At 35.3% G+C, this 16,088-nt stretch overlaps 1 protein-coding gene across 2 annotated transcripts in view; it reads right to left on the bottom strand.

Annotated features, from left to right (window-relative positions):
• Positions 1 to 306: 306 nt before the first annotated feature.
• Positions 307 to 16,088, bottom strand: part of Ubr1 (Ubr1 ubiquitin ligase) — a 67,942-nt gene continuing 52,160 nt past the window's right edge. For both annotated transcript variants that reach the window (XM_089644676.1, XM_089644677.1), the window contains exons 22-28: positions 14,715 to 14,961; positions 14,350 to 14,511; positions 9,704 to 9,899; positions 7,442 to 7,573; positions 7,194 to 7,301; positions 6,242 to 6,423; positions 307 to 6,119 (exon numbers count right to left, since the gene is read on the bottom strand). In XM_089644676.1, the coding sequence (XP_089500802.1) occupies positions 4,928 to 6,119; positions 6,242 to 6,423; positions 7,194 to 7,301; positions 7,442 to 7,573; positions 9,704 to 9,899; positions 14,350 to 14,511; positions 14,715 to 14,961 (2,219 nt within the window). In that variant the 3' untranslated portion in view covers positions 307 to 4,927. The remainder of the gene's footprint in view (positions 6,120 to 6,241; positions 6,424 to 7,193; positions 7,302 to 7,441; positions 7,574 to 9,703; positions 9,900 to 14,349; positions 14,512 to 14,714; positions 14,962 to 16,088) is intronic.

The raw sequence follows: 16,088 nt of genomic DNA, 5'->3' as shown, positions 1-16,088 counted from the left end.
AGTTCCATGCCTCACTTCCATACATCAGGGTAGGTTCCAGCACTCCATTGTGGACTGCTAACTTCGCTTCTTTGGACAATTTTTTGTTAGCGCCAACTGCGTTCAGTCCTCCATTAATGGAGTTACCTACATTTACCCTTCTTTCAATATCTCTGTCAGCCTTCCCATCTCTTGTAAACAAACTTTCCAAATACACAAACTCCACATCATCCACCTGCTCCGAGTATTCCTCATTCACAACTATATTGCACACTTTTCCGTGCTATAAAAACTGGGAAATATAAAGTTTTCAATAAAAAAAAACAATGAATTTTGGTGAAATTTATCATTATTTTATTAGCTAAGCCATTTATTGCAAAATGAAAACAAATTGTTAAAAATAATACAATTTATCACATTATAAATCCAGGGAGCTGTGAGACATCTCTCAATGTTAAGTTCTGACATGTTTCCATTTAAACAAGATCACAACACGCAACAATAGCCAACTTCGGCCAAAGAGAACAATTAAATATTAACAATATCTAACCAGACTAAATTGAAACAAAATACATACACAAAATGGCATACACTCATTTCAGTCAATGGTAAAAATAATATTGTTTTTTTTTTTTTTATATATTATTATAATATATATATTCACTGACACACTAATAATAAAAATAAATGTGTGATATATTCTAAAATATAAAATCAATCTACTTTTAGACTAAATTCATCCATTTTGAACACAATATTAAATACATCAAAAAACCCAACATTTCATCAATCCATTAATGAAACCAATTTCTTCAAACGATTCATTAATAAAACCAATTTAATTTCACTTTGCTAAAACGAAATTATTTGTGATTTTCTATTTCAGAATTGTTTAGTATTAAAAAGTCAATATTACATACCACAATAATTTATATTTTTAGTAATAACACAGACCTGTCATATTTTGTTTAGACAAAGAATAATATTTGTGATGAAATTAATTTAGTCAAAAAAATAAGAGAATCAAACGTGTAACAAATAAGAGACGATAAACATTAATTGGAAATTTTAAACGAACTACAGTCGAACGATTAACGACAATAAAAAGCAAATTTAGTTGGTTTATTTATTTCGAGCTCGTTGTAACCAAGTTTGACTGAAGTTGTAAATTTTATTTATATACTTAGGAAATTAGGAATCGACTGTGTGACAAATTGGAGGTGACAAAAATTAATTAGAAATTTTAAATGAAAAAGCTGTAAAAAAATAATAATATTATATCTGTTAGGTAAATTTTCAAATTGTCGATATAAAATACACTTACTTGGATATTACAAATCTCCCTAATGACGCAGAAGACATTTGAGTGTTGCCAACACAAGTTTACAAAGCTTCGTCATGATGCAGAAGGCATTTGAATGTTGCCAACATAAGTTTACAAATATCCGTCATGACGCAGAAGACATTTGAATGTTGCCAACACAAGTTTACAAATCTCCGTCATGACGCAGAAGACATTTGAATGTTGCCAACACAAGTTTACAAATCTCCGTAATGACGCAGAAGACATTTGAATGTTGTCAACACAAGTTTACAAATCTTCGTCATGACACAGAATACACTTGAATGTTGCGAACACAAGTTTACAAATCTCCGTCATGACGCAGAAGACATTTGAATGTTGCCAACAAAAGTTTACAAATCTCCGTCATGATGCAGAAGGCATTTGAATGTTGCCAACATAAGTTTACAAATATCCGTCATGACGCAGAAGACATTTGAATGTTGCCAACACAAGTTTAATTTAGACTAATAATAATTGGGTTTCATTTGGATAAATCACAATCTATTATTATTTCTTTTTAAATTGATAAATACTCACACGGAACAAACTAATTGTGAATATTTGATGTCTGTGCTAGGATATATCGGAAATATTACCATTGTAGAAAATTACAATTTATTTTCATATACTAAAGAAACGGCACTTTTTCAGTAACAGATTCACAGCAACAAGAGATTCGTATAATTGCGAGATATAATAATCACCATAAGCATTGTTATTGCACAAAGATAAAAAAAACTGATGTTTGCAATTTTGTTGATTGAGATATATATGTTGGTTCGTTGAAATTTTATTTGAACACGGAACAGCGTAAGGAATCGCACCTCTCAAAATTTGTGTTATTTAGTAATACAATCCCAAAAAAAACCTTTGACAAGAATAATAGGTACAGTGAAACCCACTTATTATAAGGTTAAATAGTTTAAAAATATTAATAAAAAAAATATATAATATTCAATCATTGAAAATAATATTAACGACTCTCAAACGACAAATCAGAAAAAGATTTTGTCGCCGCAAACCAAAACCTCCTAAATCACAAGGCCGGGACACTCATTCAAAGCAGCCTACTAACTTGTATGAGATTCTGCAAAAATTTTCGTTATAATTTTTCATTCAATTTATGTGTATTTTTTAAAACATTTCAAAATGTTTTTGTTGAATTAAATTTTTTTTTTTTCTAAGTTCCCATACATGTTAGGAGGTTGATTAGATTCAGTGTTCCAGCCTTGTGATCTAAGAGGTTTTGCTAAAACCCAGGATCACAGCCTTGCCAGGACTTTTAATAAAAGTCAATAGATATCGCACATTAAAATAAAAATGGATATATTTATCCAAGACACTATCTAGATTGCATTTAGTTCGGGTAGAATCTGGCAATCATACATAAAGATAGCAGTCAGTAAAAAATATGCATTAAGAAAATGAAGATAAGTTGATAGTTTTTAGTCAAAGTTGATAAGGTCGAATTAGCTTGGTGGTACAGCAAAGCCCAGGTAAGACTGAGGTACTGGGTTCAATTCCTAGATGCGACTGCATCTTTTTCTGAATTTTCATTTCACATTTGAGAGTCGTTAAAACTATCTTCATTGATTAAATATTACAATTGAGGTTTAACATATATATTAAGTCATTCCAAAAATATAATATTCGTACAGTACAAGATGGCGGACATCTGTCATTGTTTTACATAACTATATATGTGGAAATATTGCATGTTTATTCCTGATTGTTAACATGTATCACTGTTCGGTATTATGGCGGCAAAGGCAAATGACAGATGCTTTCATGTGATCTATGCTTAAGTTTAAAATGTTGCCATTTTTTTGACGATTTAGTACCATCCCAAAATATTATTTTTTCTCTAATGGCAACTAACTATCTGTATGAAAATAATGATTGTGCAAAGCATTATTTAAAAAGTTTTCCCCGCATTAGTCCCTCTAAAAACCTTATAAGAGGATTGCACTGTAATTCAGTTGCATTGTAAGTAATAGAAAGAATGTATATTTCAAATAAAAAAATATAATGTAAAAATAATGAAACAGAAAGTAAATAAATTTTGAAGAAAAATATTATGTAAATATAACGGGACAATGACATAAAAGCAAATAAGTTGTAAAATAAAATATTATGTAAATATATACGCACGGGACAATTAAAGACAGAAAAGCAAATAAGTTGTAAAATAAAATGGTATACTTTTCAAAGCTGCCTTCAATATAACACCACAAGCCATTAGCGGAAACATTTCTGATTGCAAACTGATTCAAATGACTATGTATTTATTTTAACAAAACCTTTTTTAGCTCGAGTGCAACCATTATATTATCAAATATTAAGACACTAACACAGTACTAGCAACAGGTTCATGTATTATTATATTATATAAATGTCTCTTTCAATTTGATTGAAGTCATTGATGCAATATCACATTTAAGGGTAAAAATAAAATTATTCATCTAAAGCTCGTCCATAGATGGCGTTAATTTAATTACTGTAGGAAAAAAACACTTTTTGCAAGTTATACTTTAAAATATTAAGATGAATTGTTTGTTTGCACATACATACGTACGTATAAAAATTCAATAAGAAAGGCATACAAACACAATACTATAGTGATTTATTTTTGGGGTGTCATACCGTGTTGCACTATCTCCTTTTTAGCCAACGTTTTGGACAGCATTACATTGTCCATCATCAGGGCAGATGTGTATCAATAAACATACTTTTGGCCGTGAGAATTTCAAATACAATATTGTTTTTGTATGATTTTCTTGAAAGAATTGAGTTTATATACAAAAAAAAAAAAAACTATTTATTTTAATATTTTAAAGTTTAACTTGTAAAAAGGGTTTATTCCTAAAATAATTAAATTAGCGCTATCTATAAACAAGCAGTTTACGAATAATGTCATCCATGCACTATTCCATAAACAACTCAATTTGGTTGAAGTCATTACATAAAAATCTTTTAATTTGATTAAAGTCACTTATGCTTGTAAATACAATAGTGTATTGCAACGGATGACACCTTGTTGTGGACAAACTTATTACAAAAATACTTACAATTAGAAAAAAGTGAATATTCAATTAATACTAGTTCATTTAGCAACACAACTGAGTGTAATCTATTTACAGAACACGGTGTTTTTAACAATGAATACACGAGTCGGCAACAATAATAATCTGTAACTAATTTATTGGTGTTAGTTATCCTTGTGATGAGGCAAAATCCTTATACAGAACTTAATGAACATTGCTATGAAAGAAATACTCCGATGAAAAGGCTGCGGTGCAAGCAAACCTGCACAGTCACGGGAAAAGACAATTTCTAATGTTATTTTATCAAGTTTATCCTCATTAGATATAATGTGTAACATTTTAATATATTATAATATTAAGTAATAATTATTATTCTGAATTATTACAATATAACTATAAATTCTGCCGGGACCCCTCCGGTTTATAGCGAATTATCAATTAATTAATTTAACGTTAGACGAAACTTACGCGACAACTCGAGTCTTTATCATCATAATTTATATATTATTATTTCAAAGCATCTATGAGAGTGAATTAAAAATAATAAGGACGACCGCCCCTAGAGGTGTTGCCAGGTGGTCGTCATTAAATTGTTGTTGGATTCTATATTGCGGGCAATCTCTTCGTGGATTCCGTGGCTAAGCCACAGCATCTGCAGCTTGTTGTAGGTCTCCTCGCACAGCCGGAGGGGGTTCCCTCTTCTCAATCCTTGATCCGTTTCTCCGTACTCGTCTACGTAGGGAGGAGAAACCACGCAGCCTTTTGACGGAGCGGCTAGGAGCAAGACTTCGCATTCGCGTACTCGTAGGAATATTCCCACACCCGCGCCGCATACGTGGGAATGATACGTGCACGCACCGACAAGGTTCTTGTTCAGCTCCATCTGGCAGCAGTAGCTCTGCGAACACAGCATGTCTCCACAAACCAGGCACATTGTGGGATTTCTAGAATCTTCCCTGTCGGAATTAGGACAGATGAAGAGTGACACAGCGTTGATTAGTTCGCTATAATCATTCGGTAAGGAAACTAATTTGCACGGGAGTCGTGGCTCTTTGATAATGGTGATGGCGGTGTTTTGCCCCGCGAGGTATTTACTAACTGACGGATGCGACGTCCATTTCGAAGCCAGCGTCAGAGTAATTGGGACGTCGAATATTTGATCAAACACAACGGGAATTCCTAGATAGAAGCACATGTTTTCGAAGGTGTCTCCGCCCATGACAGTCAGATTGTCTGGTGCCTCCGTGTCCATCAAGAAGTGGTAGAATAAGCAGCACCCTCTCAGGAAGGAGCGGCATCCGATTTGGATGACCTTCCAAACTGCCACCTCGTTCAGATCTGACACGTCTAACCTCCGAATAGAATTTAAGGTTGTGAGAAGTGTTTTTAACCCGTTATTGCTCACTAGATTGGTTTGTATGCTGCCATCATCTTCTTCTTCCATATTGACATCGTTTTTGCAGCCTGCAAAATCGGACGTAATCATAACCTTGACGATTTGCGAGAGTAGCACTAGTTTGAGTATGTGGAGAGCTTGGAGGGGGTCCACGGGGACGGGGCAGACTTTGCTGTCATTGCCGAAGAGGCCTGGCAGCGCCATGGTGAGGGCCAGCACGTAGCCGAGGGCGTCCCACTCGAGGAGGCAGGGGTCCTCCCCGGTCTGGGGGCCCAGGAGGGGCACCAGCAGCTGGAGGGCGTGTGAACTCACCACCTCTTGTTTGGCGGTCGTGGTTCCCAGCACTCCCATTATTCTGGAATATTAAAATGTTATCTCAGTAAATCCTGTTATAAAATATGAAGCCAGATCTTAATAGCCAGGTACTTTCCCCACCTTCCCACCCCACCCCCAAGGGTAATGTATTGTATAATGTACCTGATGATGGCCTGCAGGCAGTCCCTGTGCCTGCTGGACAGGTGGCCGAGCAGCGGCTTGCCAGCGGCTGTGGCCAGCTGCTCCACCGAGTGCAGCGTGTAGGCAGTGCCGGCCCACGACAGGCTGAGCACGCGCGGGTCCTTGCGGAAGGGGGCCACCCCTAGAGCGCGGTTGTACATGGTCTGCAATCAAATATATAATCAATACATGCTCTTTAGTGTAGTATGGTTATACACATATCTGTGGCAGAGTGGTAAGATACTTGGCTCAGGACCCAAAGGTTGTTTGTCAGATTTGTGGAGACTTACGTCTAAAAGGGGAGGAGATGATAATCTAACGGAAGCAATCTTCCTAAAAAGCCTTCCATTGACATGCTTGGTGTAACCTTAAGTGGCCTGCTTAGGTACGGAGGTTACATCGAAGTCAGAGTTATGATAGCCTCTTAGAAGCTGGTTGTACTGAACTGGGTGGCAATATTCCACAATACAGTCACGGCAGTAGAGTAAACTTTGTAAATAGTACAAAAAAATCAACCCGTAAAAAATAAAGTTTTTTTACTATAATACATCTATTTTATTAAAGGATATTTTTATACACATATATTTTTTTGGTTTGACTGAGGATTGAACCTTCTTCCCCTGGAATTGAATAAAATTCGTGAACCGCGCCATCACTTAAGCCAAATCCTAATTTGATAGTACCGAGATTTATTTATTAGCTATTTATCTATTAGCAGCTGTAAATTTTAATAATGTCATCCATTTTGGGAGAAAGGCGTGTGTGTGCGTGAGTGCAACCAGAAATTTATATAATGCATTGTCATCGAAAACTAGTATATCTGACGAGTTTCAAGTTGATCAGATGTCGGGAAGTGGGTCAATTTCCACTTCATTCATATTAAAGAAAAAAAAATAAAAAATTTAAAGAGATGTATTTAAAAAGGGCTACTAACCATTGCAAACAGCTGTATTAAGTCGATGTGATCTTCATCAAATTCTGGCGCCTTTGAGGGGAAGAGAGTGGCAAAATGTCTTCCAGTTTCTCCCATCTCTTTCACAATCTGAAAAGCAGAAAAAAATATAATTTTCAGAGCATTTTACAAATGATAATAATATAATTTACAACCGATTCAGTTACTAGTTCAAGTAAGGCGTTGTATTCAACAGGAATATTGTTGAAAACAAAAACAAAAAGATTTACCTGATTGACATGGCAGGAGAAGTACATGATGTTTGAGGGTTGGGGAGGGGGAGAGGCAGTAGATTCTGGGCGGACGTGACAATGGATCTCGGTGCAAGTCTCATCACACTGGTAGGTTGGACTCTGCAGAACCTACAATTAAAATGTACACATCATTACAACTTGTTCAATTGTCAGCTCAGTTTTCTTGGTGATATTGATGCTGTTTATCCATTCATGAAAAAAAAACAAATTAAACATTGTTGGGCTATCTGTGAAAAAGTACTTTCGACTTTAAAGTCCCCTCAGGATTTTAAATATAATGTTTGCATAGAAGTCTATATATAAGGCCTAAATATAGGCCTTAGTCGTAAGTCTCTAGATATAAGTCTCAGACGTACGTCACTAGTTTTAAGTCAGTAGTTCTAAAATTAACTATTTTAGAAATATGTGGCGACGAGAGAACAATCCAGAATTGTCTCATTAATAATAAACAGCTCGACCTACTTAGGTACTTGCAAATTAATACCGAGAACTAAAACGTAAACAACACAACCTACCTTTCTACGAGTATCTACTTGCGAGTTACTACTGACAGCTAAATCGTAAATAACGCGACCTACCTACGACAATACGTTGCGATCAAGTCTGGCACATCACGCCAACTCGCTAGAAGGTTCTAGCCGATCGCCTATACGTAATTGCAGCGCCGCCGAAAGTTCCCGAAAGGCCCAGACTGAGCGAGTGGCTCCGATTTATTTGCAATTCCACCTACCTACTGTTGCCGCCGGCTGTACCGTATAAATAAGCCCGACGCAGCGAGCAGTCAGTATTCAGTCTCCAGACCGTCAGCCAAGTACTACCGCGCTAGGAACCTTGACCTAGATATCGCCCGCATTCTATAGTATTGTGAATAGTAAACGCGTAAATATTGTGACTGTAAAAACGATTTTTATTAAACAATAAACGCTGTATCTGAGTTGAACGAGACTTTTATTTGTACACCAAGATAACCACAAATATATTTGTACAGCGCCCTTGAGGTGATTTCTCACGAAAACGGCGTATTATTACTGCCCAAATGAAAGTTGAATATCTCATGGAATTCAGAATGTGAAAACAAATACCATTTTAGAAACTGGATCAAATATTATCTATTTGAAATAAACACTGATATTTATTATTAGGCACAGAAATCTATTTTACGTGTTATTATGAAGAAACCTTTCAGATATTCGAGCGACGCTATCTTCGAGGAATTTAATGTACTAGATGTCCGACAGTGTTATATCAAAAAAAAAATAGTCATCCATGTTCATAAAAATAAAAACAAAATGAAAACAGTTGAACACAAACATCAAACCAAAAGTAAGGGAAGAAATGACCTTTCTGTTCCAACAAGCAACAGAGCGGCTTATCAAAAACTATTCTCATATCTCGATCCTAAAATATATAACAAAATCTCCTCACAGCTGAAAATGTGTGAATTGTCATCCTTCGGTCCAAAAATAACAAAATGGTTATTAGATCTAGGCAGGACTGATTCCGAAGTATTACTAAAAAATTAATCTGATAATTATTTATCACAAACGCCTTTTATGTATCTTCACTTTTACTCATTTTCTCTATTCCTAAATCCTGTATTCCTGTAGGATAATTTGAAACCTGTTCATTTGACTGTCCTAAAACGGGAAATCTTCCTAGTTGGACACTCAAAAGCTTCCTTGCATATAATGTAATGAATATTATAAAAAAAAAAAAAATTCTAAATAACCAAATGTTACAAACAAACATTAACAATAAAAAAAGAGCATTTCGTCTCAAAAAGTTCATTATTTTGAGAAAATTCAATATTTAGAAATCTTTTTTTTTTGTTTTTTTAGGGAATTAGTAAGAAAGCTGTCACTTCAAACAATAAAAAAATATAAATATTAAAAAAAATACTAACTGTCAACGGGAAAATCCCCCCAATTTGTAATTATACATTTAAAAAAAAAAATTTATCCATGCTATCAAAATACATATAAATATTGAAGACAAACTGAGAAGAATAATAATTATTTCTCTTTCTAACGGCGAAAAAATCACATATTCCGCATCATAGAAAAAAATACTTTTATAATGTATTGACGTCTGAGGGCAGATCCGTCCCTAAGAAGAGGCTGTAATGAAATATAATGTTTGTGGCGAGTAATGTCCTTCGAGGCTCGGGTTGATCCGTATCAACAGAAAATCAGTATGATAGATATTTAATCATTCCAACTGAAGTGTGCCTTCCATTACCTTGAAGTTGAGTACCGTCTGCAGACAGACTACCCAGTTGTGGAAAGCCAGTGGCTCCGACACCGGAGCATCCTGCTGCAGGGAGACCAGGGAGGGCAGGAGGGGCAGCACGGTGTTGGAGAGGCACTCGCACAGAGGGCAGAGGAACTCCTGCTTGTCTATATTGAACGAGGATGGCTGACGTAAACGGTAAGGTCTGCAAAACAAAAACATATCAATATTAAGATCTCCATCTAGTTAACCGGTAAGTGGCAAGCCAAAATCATTTAATTCTTTGATTTCCTGGGGTTTTATCTCTACATACGTTTGATGAGAAATTAAATAGGCACAACACTTGAGAATTCGTTTAGGACGTGATGCATGACTTAACCTTTGATATGCCAAGCTACCACGATCTATTACTTACCTTAGTGCACCAGAGTAAAATGCCGAGAGACCCCCCGTGCGCTGGCTGACACTAATTTAGTAATAACTTATTTGTTTTTTGAAAAATTAAGATTTTGTAAATTGTACGATCTTACGGTAAATTGTACCAGATAATGTGTTTTATTTATTAACCTTTTGAACGCGTTAATTTTCTCAGTTTTATCTATACCCGTATGCGGTACATATTTTCAAATACCTATACACGCAATTAAATGTCAAATTATAGCATTCTGGCATGATTTATTGGACTATATAGACAGAACAGATTATTCTCCACAGTATGAAAACAAATCCTCGTGTGTCAACACTCTTAGATGTTTATAAAAACAAAAACATAAAATTTCATACAAAGACGTACCGTATCTTTTGAATGTGGTCCCGCTATTCACTCGGCGTGTGTGTACTTAGTTGATAGACACAAGTGGGACACCATGATCACTTATCATTTTTAGTTATGAAAAGTTGTAAATGATATACTAGTACTAACGCCATCCGTTGACAAAAATGTAAACTAAAGGACTAAAAGGCGCACTTGATTATCGATCTTTTTTTATGAAAAACAATTTTATTTTTGAGAAATTCTTGTAGATGTCAGCATTGTGATAGTTCTACGATTGTCCAAGTGAGCAAGAAATACATTTATGACGAAAGAGCACTGGAATATCGGCCGTCAAAGTTTCCGTATCAACTGTTGATACAGCCGCGTGTGAGTATAGACTTTTTGCCGTAACAACAGTTGATACGGCCGCGTGCAAAGAGTTAAGGTACAAATGACAGAAATCTGCTAGTATTACTAATATTTCTTGACATCGCTTTATAGGTCAACAAAAAATCTTTAAAATATATAAACACCAAGTAGGTGGCTCCAAATGGGCCACGGGTTGTTCACAACTGCTTTATGTATGTCTGTAATGTAGACAATCTCTTTGAATTATTTGATGTTACTAAACAAATGCCCTCAAAAGATATGCATTAAAACACTGCAGGGTAACTTATAGGAAGTTCACATCTCCCGAAAATAACAATAATATTTAGAGTTCCCCACATTCACGTGTGACTGGCGGGTCAATCCGCACCAAATCATCCAGGCCATGTCACCCACCATCTCAGATTTTGATGAAACTTTAAATTTTTAATCCTTCCATATAGATAAGAAAATATACCAAATTTTACCTTCCTACCTCAACTCGTTTTTTTTTTATGGGCAGTTGAAGTTTGGGCAAAATAAGCGTTTTTACATATTCCGAGCACTCCGGAAGAGCTTGTACCTTCAATGAAAAAAAATTGTATCTTTGTCATTTATAGTGCAAATGCAATGAAAATTTTCAATATTATCAAGAAAACTATGCTGATTGCAGAAAAAAATAAATAAACCCTTTACATTTATCTACTTGACTTTAAAAAATTACCAAAAGTAATTTTTTAAGTAATTTTTGGGACGGAAAAGGTACTTTACAAAAAAGCAATATCTCGGGAAGGTACAGTGTTAATGAAGTAATTTTTTTTTTATTCATATCTACAAATAGCATAGAATCACATACAAAAATAAAATTCATGGCATTTTACTTGCTTCAATAAATAAAATCCATTTTAAACTTTTTTCAAACTTTTTGTAATTTTTTTTTATTCTTATCTACAATAAACATAGTACAACCTAAAAAAATAAAACTCCTGGTATTTTGTGTGCTTCACAGTGTAGAAACGTTTTTAAAATAAGAAATCTTTATCATACAGAATTGTTCTAGGTTTTTTTAAATCTAGATACAAAAATAAATAAAATCCATTTTAAACTTTTTTCAAACTTTTTGTGATTTTTTTTATATCTATTTTTAGTTTGTAATTGGGCAAGTTATAGTTTAGGTATATAGCTAGTAATATAGGTTGAATGAATGGACTAATATCAAAGAAACAGTCCTAGAGACAAGTCACTACATGGAAATGATGTATCTGCAACAAGAACAAGACAGAACATGAAAATTACTATCTGCCTCATCACTAAGTTTGCAGGATACTACATGCTTTGTTTCCTCTGACATGCTTAGTTCTGAGTCAGCTTCAAAGCAGTGATCATCTATATAAATACAGTAGTTGTTTCATGTTATGGTGTACGTTGTTAAAATGTCTCTAATCGAAACAAGTTTAGTTAAATGTAGTGTGGGACAACATAATGGTACTGAATGTCACAAAAAAAGTTATACTAAGTCAGAGAAATTAACGAGTGTGGATTTGTTAAGTGAATTTGAAAAAAAGCTTATTCAACAAAGAAGTTTTGTATCTACAGACTTGGTTTTCAACATTTGTGAGCACCACAGAATATTTAACTTAAATAAATATGAAACATTTCAAAAAGCTTGTTTTGACCCGTTCCAAAGCCACAAAAGGAAAATTACAAAAACTTTAAGAACAGTATCCTTGGAATTTTCAGAGAACATTAATACCATTCTAAAAGTAACTAATAAAGCAATCCCTGGACAAAAAATTTGTAATGCATGCAGAGCAAAAATTAGTAAGAGCCAAAACCTTAACAATGAAATTGAAGAGCTTAACACTTTTCAAGAAGACATAAGTGAAGTTGAAAATGTTTTAAACAAAGAATTTTTTTTACAAGAAATCAACACTTCTTTAACTGACATTGGAGAATCTCCATTTAAACTACATGCAATACCATCCCACAGTAAGTCTAGTTACGCTAAACGGAAGTTAGATTCTGCTTGTTCAACCTTAAAGAAAAAAGTAAGTAAAGTTTTAGAAAAAGAATTTTCCCCAGTAAAATGTGATGCAAAAATACCAAGATGTATTCAAGAAAAAGCTAATGACATGGACAGGCTTGTTGAGTTGGTTAAAAAAAAATTGGAAACACAAGTTACACGCCGTGAGAGAATTCAGCTTCTAACTCTCGCTCCAACTTCGTGGAGTAGAAAAAAGGTTGCTGAAGAATTCAGTGTTGGTGAATACTCAGTTCGTAAAGCACGAGAGCTACTAAATGAAAATGGTATCATTGCTTTACCTGATCCAAAAAAAGGAAAACCATTAGACCAAGGAACAGTTACTTTGGTTAAAAATTTCTACCAAAACGATGAATTTTCTCGTGTTATGCCAGGGAAAAAAGATAAAGTTAGCATAACCAAAAATGTTTATGAACAAAAAAGACTATTGCTTTGTAACCTGAATGAACTTTATGCTACCTTCAAGTTTGAATACCCTGCTTCAAAAATTGGGATTTCGAAATTTTGTTGGTTGCGTCCCAAATGGTGTGTGCCAGTAGGTTCTCCAGGCTCTCATTCTGTCTGCGTTTGTGCAATTCATCAAAATGTAGTGTTGCTTCTTAATGCTTGTGACAGTGAAGAAACGTACAATGATTTAATGGACTACTTAGTGTGCTCAAAGAACAATAGAGACTGTATGCTTCGACATTGCGATAAGTGTTCAACATCTAGTGAAAATCTTAAGAAACATTTGTTAGAAAAATTTGAAGAATGGGACCAAGAAGATGAAATTACATACAGTGCATGGGTAACTACTGATAGAACACAGCAGGTTTCAGTTACAGTTCCCTTTCATGAATATGTAGAACATCTTGTGAAGAGTCTTGTAAAACTTCTTCCTCATTCTTTTATAACAAAGTCTCAATCAAAATATCTCAAAGAGTCCCTAAAAGCACAGCTTCAGATAAATGAAGCTGTTGTGTTATTAGACTTCAGTGAAAACTTCTCCTATGTTATCCAGAATGAAGTCCAGGGTTACCACTGGACGCAAGACAGTTGTTCACTCCACCCAGTGGTAATTTACACTTGTGAAGAGCCTGAGCAACATTACAACCTCGCGTGAGATCATTTCATTCTCTCTCCAGTGGTCTCAGCAGCCGGTTTAGCCCTAAATCCCTTCTAACGTACGCAATCTGTTTTGTTCATAAAATTATTGTAACGTGAGTTTGTTAAAATCAAAACTAAATTGAAAATATTCGAATTCTGATTTTACACGCCAAGAGTAATCACACAACCTTGGATTCTGCGGATTAGAGAACCACAGAATCATCCAGCCAATAACCCATTTAAATCAGCGATACTAAAAATCCTCCAAAACAGCTAATAGGGGAAAGAATCAAAGATTTGCATTCAATCGGCAGTCGAGGGCATCCACCACTTTTGGATGGGTTCCTCTATCGGTTCTCACGTCAAGAATTCATGGAATCATCATCTTATTAGATTCACTTCTCTCACCTTCTGTTCTCCCGGAGTATCACGTTATCAAAGTATTTCTGCCAGCAGTGTCCGTGCATGACGTGTCCGCACGTGGACACGTGCACGGCGGGAGCAAGCACCTGCACGAGGAATGGGGAGTTTGCAGCCACCACTTGCACGTTGAGGGGGAGAGTTGTGTTCCTAAAATTTTAATATTATAATTAGTTGTGGATATATACAAGTCACCTCCTAAAAGGTCGCCAAAAGCTGCCCTTACAGACTACAGTAGAACCTCGTTAATTCAAAATCCAAGTGAACTCGAAAACCAATTTACATTTTGTAATATGGTAGAAGAAACTACACAAGAATAGAGCTTGAGTGAAAATATGGTTCTGAGATAGTACCTGTTCTGCAGCAGCACGGTTGACTGCTGCACGAACCCGGCCAGCACGAGGGGCGGCCCTTCCAGCCCAACAGTGGTGTCCTCCTGACACAGTATGCAGGTGTGGGTACGCTCCATTATCTTGCGGCGGTGGCTGTCAGCGGGCTTCGGTGCTACGGTGGCCACGGCCGCGTCGGTTCCCGATGCCGGAGTCTCAGATACGTCCATGTCCGTGTCCGGGGTAGAGTCAGTTTTGGACGTCTGGCTGGCTGTGGAAATACAGAAAAATTATAATATATCTAAATAAAGGAAGTAGGGAGGGGAAAAAGATGGTGAGTTTGAGAAGTACTCGACTATCGAAGGACTAGTAACACTATGGCCATGACGATATGTGCACTGAGCACAGCTAAAGCCAATTGAGGCAACGTTTCGATTATGAATGGTGGTCTAAGATTTCAACTTCAATGATACTGTCACCGTGGCATATAATAAATATTTGGCAAAAATATTCATCATAATTTCCATTTTTATCCTTACTAAAAATTAATAAATTATTTTTTTTGCCCATAAAAATACACTTCATAGAAATTGCGTCATTAATATCTACTGCCAATTAACAAACATACTTATTACGGTTCTCTGTGATGTGAAATATGCCTGCAAAATGAACTAAAAATTTGGGTTGGAAATTTTCCAAAATGCAACCAACGATTGTCTGAATTCAGACAAGCCATAAAGTAGGCCCCAAAGTAGAACAGAAAATTTTATAATTAATACAAAATCGTACATTTAAAATGTGTATTTCTTTTGGTTATGATTATTCAAGTTTAGCAACGGTGTTGTTCATTCAAAACGTAAATTTCTGACGTCTCTCTAATTTCTCAATAATTTTTTTTATATAATTATAAAGAAAATAAGCAATATTTCTTAAAGGCAATGTGACCCTCAAGCAAATATATATAAATAAAAATGTAAATATTCGTTCAGAAAATTCTTCACCGATTGCTTTGAAATTTTTACGAAACTTTGTATTCGAATACGAATATGTTTTTATACAACTATACTATATAGATGTCACCTGTGACAGGAAAAACATGTATTGTTTTTAAATAGCGCCATCTGTTGAACGTAAAAGCAAACGCGCTATTGTTTCTCTATCTGCACAGACAGACTGAGTCACGGCAACGCGTTGCGGGGTATAGCTTGTATTTAATAAATACTTTCAGCATGGGTCTGAGCTAGTGTAAGAGGGTGGTCTGAAAAGTTTCCAACCTAATATTGAAACAAGGTTTTTTATTTATTTTTCTACATAGTCTCCTTGTAACTGTACACTCTTCTCCCAGCGATGCTCCCATCTCTCTAACCCATTCAAATAGTACTCGGCGTTTTTCTCTGC

Source organism: Hesperophylax consimilis, chromosome 21, assembly GCF_061612785.1.
Source record: "Hesperophylax consimilis isolate HC1 chromosome 21, BYU_Hcon_1.0, whole genome shotgun sequence".
Lineage (NCBI taxonomy): Eukaryota > Metazoa > Arthropoda > Insecta > Trichoptera > Limnephilidae > Hesperophylax > Hesperophylax consimilis.
Note: the sequence above shows the minus strand (reverse complement) of the source record. Positions and strands in the feature narration are given on the sequence as shown.